Source organism: Corvus brachyrhynchos, unplaced genomic scaffold (genome assembly GCF_000691975.1).
Source record: "Corvus brachyrhynchos isolate BGI_N302 unplaced genomic scaffold, ASM69197v1 scaffold99, whole genome shotgun sequence".
Lineage (NCBI taxonomy): Eukaryota > Metazoa > Chordata > Aves > Passeriformes > Corvidae > Corvus > Corvus brachyrhynchos.
In genome coordinates, this window is record NW_008239778.1 from 170,615 (window position 1) to 176,791 (window position 6,177).

The 6,177-nt window shown below is 43.2% G+C and overlaps 1 protein-coding gene across 1 annotated transcript in view; it reads right to left on the reverse strand.

The window, feature by feature from the left end:
• SLC13A2 (solute carrier family 13 member 2) overlaps positions 1–3,927 on the reverse strand; it is a 12,675-nt gene extending 8,748 nt beyond the window's left edge. Inside the window, exons 1-3 of the mRNA XM_017743090.1 lie at positions 3,667–3,927; positions 524–652; positions 44–180 (exon numbers count right to left, since the gene is read on the reverse strand). Of these exons, the coding sequence (XP_017598579.1) occupies positions 44–180; positions 524–652; positions 3,667–3,768 (368 nt within the window). The 5' untranslated portion in view covers positions 3,769–3,927. The remainder of the gene's footprint in view (positions 1–43; positions 181–523; positions 653–3,666) is intronic.
• Between the last annotated feature and the right edge of the window lie 2,250 nt (positions 3,928–6,177).

Below are 6,177 nucleotides of genomic sequence, written 5' to 3' on the forward strand. Positions count from 1 at the left end.
ATAAAATCCTTTATCCCACAGCATTTCCAGCACTGTAACTCACAGGGCTGGTCTGACACCAGTGATGAGCAGGACCCTCAGAGCCACTCGCTTGTGCAGGTTCCAGTTCTCGATGGCAATGGCCATCATCAGGCCCCCCAAAAAGAGCATATTGGTGTCCTTCAAGTATTCCCGACAGACCTGCAAGGTGGGAGAAGAGAGAGGGAATAGTCACAAGAGAGAGGGCATTTTCTGAGGGAGGTTATTCCAAAGGCATGAGCAGGGAGTAACTCTGGGTTGCATCTGAATTTGCTTGGATTTCAGATTAGCAGCTCCACCCAGAGCTCACTCTGGGCTCGTGCAAGTTCTAGTCCATGGAGGAGACAGAGAATAATTACAACAATAAAAATTAAGTTAAAATGAAATAATAATACTATCAACAATATAAATATAATGATGGTGATGATGACAATTATATAAATCTGGGGAATAACCCCAGAATAAAAGAAGATGATGGAGTAATACATGGAGCAAGATCTCTTACTGTTGTTGAATCCATGATATTCATTACTGGGAACAGCAGGATGGGCAGGAGAGCTGTGACAGCCAAAGGCAGGGCTTCTGTGCACCAGAAAAGTGCCATCACTATGATCACGTAGCCACATTCTGCCTCCTGCCATGGGAAGGGGACAGGCAGTCAGAACATGCTGAACATCGAACCCGGGCCTCCTCCAGAAGCCAAGGCCTCATAATCACATTCATTGCCTGATAAAGGGATTAGAGAAAAGGTTATTTCCTGTGCTTCTCTCCCATCTAGGCTCTGACCTATGCAGATCCTAATCAAATGACAAACTGTGCAGCAATCTCATCAGAACTCTGAGGAGAGCATGAGACGTTCAGCGGGGGCAAAAATAGTACATGAGGAAAAGAAACATGGATGACTTTGGACTTTCCATGATAAGGGATTGGCAAGTACTGCACAGGCTTCTCGATTGTGCTGATGGTGTTACATTCTGTATTTATGTCCTTGAGTTGTACAATTAGTTACTGATCTAGTCAGGGCATCTCCACCTGTTTCCGCACGGGCTTCAGGTCATGGCCCAGGTGAACCACAGCTAATTTCAACTCCTTGTACTGTAAATACTTTTATAACTTTTCACTGGATTTTTAGCTTAGTAGAGACTTTGAAAGGCTCACTGGAAGGCTGGTCACAGATCATTTCAGCTTCCATTGACTTTGTCTTGTTTGTTTGAGGAAAGTGAGATCCCCTATTTCATGTCACTCTTTTTCTGAGAAAACATTGATTCAGTTCTGCTTTGGACAACCACTCCGAATTTCATGTAAAAATGTTTAAGTCAGTCCCTGTATACTGAAAAGATTCAAAATTACTTCTCACAACAGTGGCATTTGGTTGGGCTGAGGAAGACAGCAAGAAGAAGTAAAATTGGAGGTTTTGGTGTCTTGCTCATTTTGGAACTTGCTCAATAATGGGAGACACCAAATCCAAAGGAAGAAAACCTTGGATAAAGGATGTCCACTAAAATGCACTGGACAGTATGAATGGAACTGTAGTGATGCTTATTGAGGCTGGATTACAGAGGATTAAACCAAGGAACTGGGATAATGGGTGGCAGGATTGAATTTGCGAGGCTTTGGAACACGCTCGGGAATTCTGAATGTGGTGTGGAGGTTACAGAGCTGCTGAAGGGAAAGGATGAGCAGGCAGCTGAGCAGTCTGGAGGAAAGAAGAAGACAGCAATCTTGGTGTGGATTACCAAAGCAGACAGGCTGAAGAAGTAAATCTGAAAGAGATCCCCGAAGATAGGAAAATATTCCTTTTTGAGCCTTATTTTTGAACAAGAGCATTCAGAACCTCTATTATTCATCCCACTGATCACTGAGAGCAATTTGCCATTTTGACAATCCTTCTTCTCCATTTTTATTATTAAAAGACACAGATGGGTGCCTTTTGAGAGACCCTAGCAGAGCTTTGGGATGTATCTCATAGGCCATTGTCTTCCATTGTGCTGTGAACAGGCTCTCAGTAAAAGCTGGAAAAGGGGTTTTCCCAAAGTCAGCCATCCTGTAAGGACATTAGCCTGCCTTTCAGCAAGATTTTTAGCATTGTTTGCTCTCAATTACAATAGCTCAGTGTCCAGTGCTATGTCATTATAGGGCAGGTTAATAGATCAACAGAATAGAAAAAATGTGAAATTCCACCCTGTAGCTGCTGGCTCACACCACTGTGTGCAGAGGCACCAGCTTTTCCTGCTCAGCAGTGGCAAAGTGCACAGTTTTAACCCCCAAAAAACCTTCTTAAAGGTTCCCTTAAATCACAAAGGGAAAAATCCAGGACGTTTTCAATTTTTGTCTTGTTGCCAACTGCATAGAAACCAGAGGGAGCAATTTTCAAAGAGGAACTGAACCAAGACTGCCAAATCATTGCACAGGCACCTCCAAGGACTCACTGTATGTAACAATGCCTCCAGCAAATGAGCTTGAACTTGTGGCCTCAGGACAAAAAAAATAAATAATCTCTCTCTGGCTCCTTAGAACTTTCCTGATCCTGATCTCTTTTCACTTCAGTAACTCCTTTGCCTATGGAAAGTTAACTAGCAAAAAAAAGGTATTTTCTTTTTTTTTTTTTCCCTTCCTAGAGAGATTTTAAGTAATAATTTAAACTATTTTATTTACATAGTGAGGGAATGAGAGGGCACACCTGAGCAGCTGCCACATCGCAGCTCCAGCCCGTACCACTTGTGCTTGCAACCCAAACTCTGATATCTCAGAAACAGACCTGTGAGGAAGACAGAGCTTTGGGACAGGCAGGGAAGAGTTAGGGAGGTGGAGAATGAAGTTTGGAGAAGGAGTCTTTAAACTGGGAGTCAGTGGGGATTGGGAGGCAGAGACCAGACGAAAGAGTTAGGACTTGGTGTCCAAAGACAAGGGACAGGAGGGGTAGTTTGGGACGATTTCATGGTGCTGGAGCTGTAATAAGAGACCAGAGATCAGATCTTTCTGCATGAAGGGGTTGGGAGTGCAAGAAATGGTGAAGAAGCAGCAGAAGCCTGGTAGTCTGTCAGCTCACAGCTCTCCCTTTAAATGATCAATGTCCCACAAGTACCTGCCCAGATCCTACAGCTCCTTGTAGTCATCTTTTCTTGAAGAAACCCTGAGCCAGGGGTCTTCCAGAACTTGGTGTTTTAAATTTAAAATCCTAGTTTGGGAAGATTCTTACAGAAATATGCTAAACCAAAACTGAAATGTTATTTTCCCCTATGTATCGGAATGTCTTGTCTTCCTAAAAATGCCTCTTCTGAGTGGCAGTGACAACAAGATAAAAAATAAAGTAAGATGTGGACTGGACACTGTTAGAAAATGAAAAGGGGGGTTAAAATGGAGCCTTATAATGTTCAGCATAGAAAGTCCTTTTCTAAATCAGCCAGATGCAAAGCAGGAGTCACAAAATCTGATGTCATTGAATGTTCTTCCAGAAGATGCAATCACAGATGTTTCTGCTCATCCATCTATGCCCCACTGCTTTTATATTGCCCTAATATGCTCAGGAAAAAAACCCAAGAGATCTCCAAGCAGTAGATGCAGGTGCTCTGAGAAAGAATCTCTTCACCCTTGAAAGGGGCAGCTCTGAGATGTGGAGGCTTTAAATTGAATTTTAAAATTTCTTACCTTGCTGGGCAGAACCAGAGGCAGAGGGAGAAACACGAGGGGGACCAAGATTATGATGAGGTATTTCCTGCAGGCCAGGACCGCCTGCCAGGAGAAAGCCATGGTGCTGGAGCTAGCCCAGTGCTGAACAGCCTGGAATCTGCTGCTTGGAGCCTATATAAACACCAGGCAATATTAACCATTGACCTCAGGAGACTGGGTGTTGTTTTTGGAACTGTAATTGGAGAAAGAAGGAAGAGAACTAAGAAGGGAGGAGACAGCAGAAGAGTGTCAGAGCAGGAACTTTCTCAGGAGAATCTTTCAGAAAGGTGATAAGTCCATTAGAGAATTAACTCCTTGTGGGGCAAGTAGGTTTTTGAAAGCATCCTGAAATGACCTACACTTTCAAAAAAGAACGTTAGTGATTTGGTCTCTAATAATGCCCTCTTTGAGTAGGTACCGTTATTCCTCCTATTAAAAAAAAAGAGAAACTGCTCCCTCCAAAACAGGTTGAAAATTATTTCAATTTTCGAAAAATATGGGGGAACACTGAAAACCACATCTACGTCTGTAATGCTCAAATACAGGGCTTAGAAACACCAATGCAAAATGTTACATAAACATCATTGTGTTTCACTGAGACATTCACTTTGGGTAGCAAAAGCCACTGGGCAGAGCTGCTGTCACCAGGTGCCACGTCAAGTCCCCACACAGAAAGGGACTGACAGTCCTTCCCTTGGGTCTTAGTGGATTGGGAAGGACTTGGCTACAGGACATCACTTTGCAGACTTCAGGCTATTTTTTTTCCCCCCACATTTTTGGTCTTGCAGGTTTATAGGCACAGCTTTGGGAACTTGCAGGGTGTATTGGGCAGAAAAAAATTAAGAAGAAAAGGTGCTACAGAGAAATTACCAGTGATTCTTGTCCCAGTTGGAGGAAACTTCCAAAATACAAGCTGTGAATCACTAGATTCTATAAATTTGCAGGAATAGTATTAAACATTTGAAGTCCAAAGGGTACTTCTTGTTAATGCCACATTGAAGGCTTTGTTTGTTAGATCATGCAAGCACACCCCGCAGCTAATGATGATAACATTTCCATTTTATTGGTATAAATCATCTTGGTGCTGTTTATAGCTTACTCAAGAAGAGAGAGATAAAGGGAAGCACAGCCATTAGGTCATCTGATGTCAGCTCCACAAAAAGCTTCTGCTGTTTCTGCCTCTCTTCCCTTTTCTGCTAGGGCTTGTTTTGTCTCAGGAATGTGCTAATGATGGAAAATCAGCTGCCAGATTTGCAAACTGGACTTGGGCATATTGCTCCCAACAAAGAGCATCATGTTGCTTGGTGCCAACCCTGAGCTTTAGCATCTCACCCTTGGTACAAAAAGAATGAGAAAGAGCTTTCAAATTATTTGTATTCCCCCACATCTTGCATCCACTGAATATTTAATTACTGTCTGACAAGGTGCAGTGACAAAAGCAGCCAACTGCAAGGTCATTTTCCTGCTTTTTACTCTTAGGCCCTAAGGTTGCAATGGAAATTTAAAAGAACACCTCGTTTTTACATCTCTGTGCCACAAAGGTTGGCCTCCAGCTGCAGCCTCATTTATGGAGTGTAAATACCAATGTGGAAGGGTCTCAGCTGAAAAATTGTGCCTGTTCTTTAAAAGTAGCACCTCCACAGACATGGTTTCCACTGTCATGTGAGTCACAACACTTTGAAAGGTGCTAAAAATGAGTTGTGTAAGTGTTTTACTGCAAAATGAATGGTTTCTATCTTGTCCTGTGACCCATGAGCATTCCCTCAGTGGTGTCAGAGGAGCGATGCCAGTTTACATTAGTTTGGAACTGCTCTAGTTTATATAAACGGGTTAATCTAATACTCTGAATTGTGTGCTTTGGATTTAAAGGACAACTTGGTCTTTGCTTACTGATCTGCTAAAATCAGGCCAAACCTCACAGGAATCAGACAGCACAGCCAAAACCTCCTTTACTAACTGAGTTTGTAAGTTATTTTGTCCTTTATAAAAGGAAGTATTTTCTAATGTGAAGTAATAGAAGTGATCGTATATTGCTAAATACAGTATTTTGCTGATCCTAGTGCAGTTAAAATGTTGATTTTTGTTTTGCTTGGTTTGTTGAGGCTGGAGAACACTGAGGGGAGCCTTCATTGTGTTCTGCAGTTTCCTCATAAGGGGCATTTTAGGGCCGGGGCTGTTTTCTCTTCTCTGGTGACCAGTGACAGGACCCGAGGGAACAACGTGAAGCCATGTCAGGGGGTTTAGGCTGGATATTAGGAAAAGGTTCTTCATCCAGAGGGTGTTTGGGCACTACCACAGCTTCCCAGGACAGTGGTGGAGTCCCCTCCCTGCAGGGATTGTGCCGATGTGGCACTTGGGGACATGGTTCAGCGGTGGCTTTGGCCGTGCTGGGCTAACGTCGGACTCGATGATCTCAGAGGGATTTTCTCACCTCAACAATCACACGATTCTATGCAACAACACCCGCTGAGAGCTGCACCTTTAGCACCG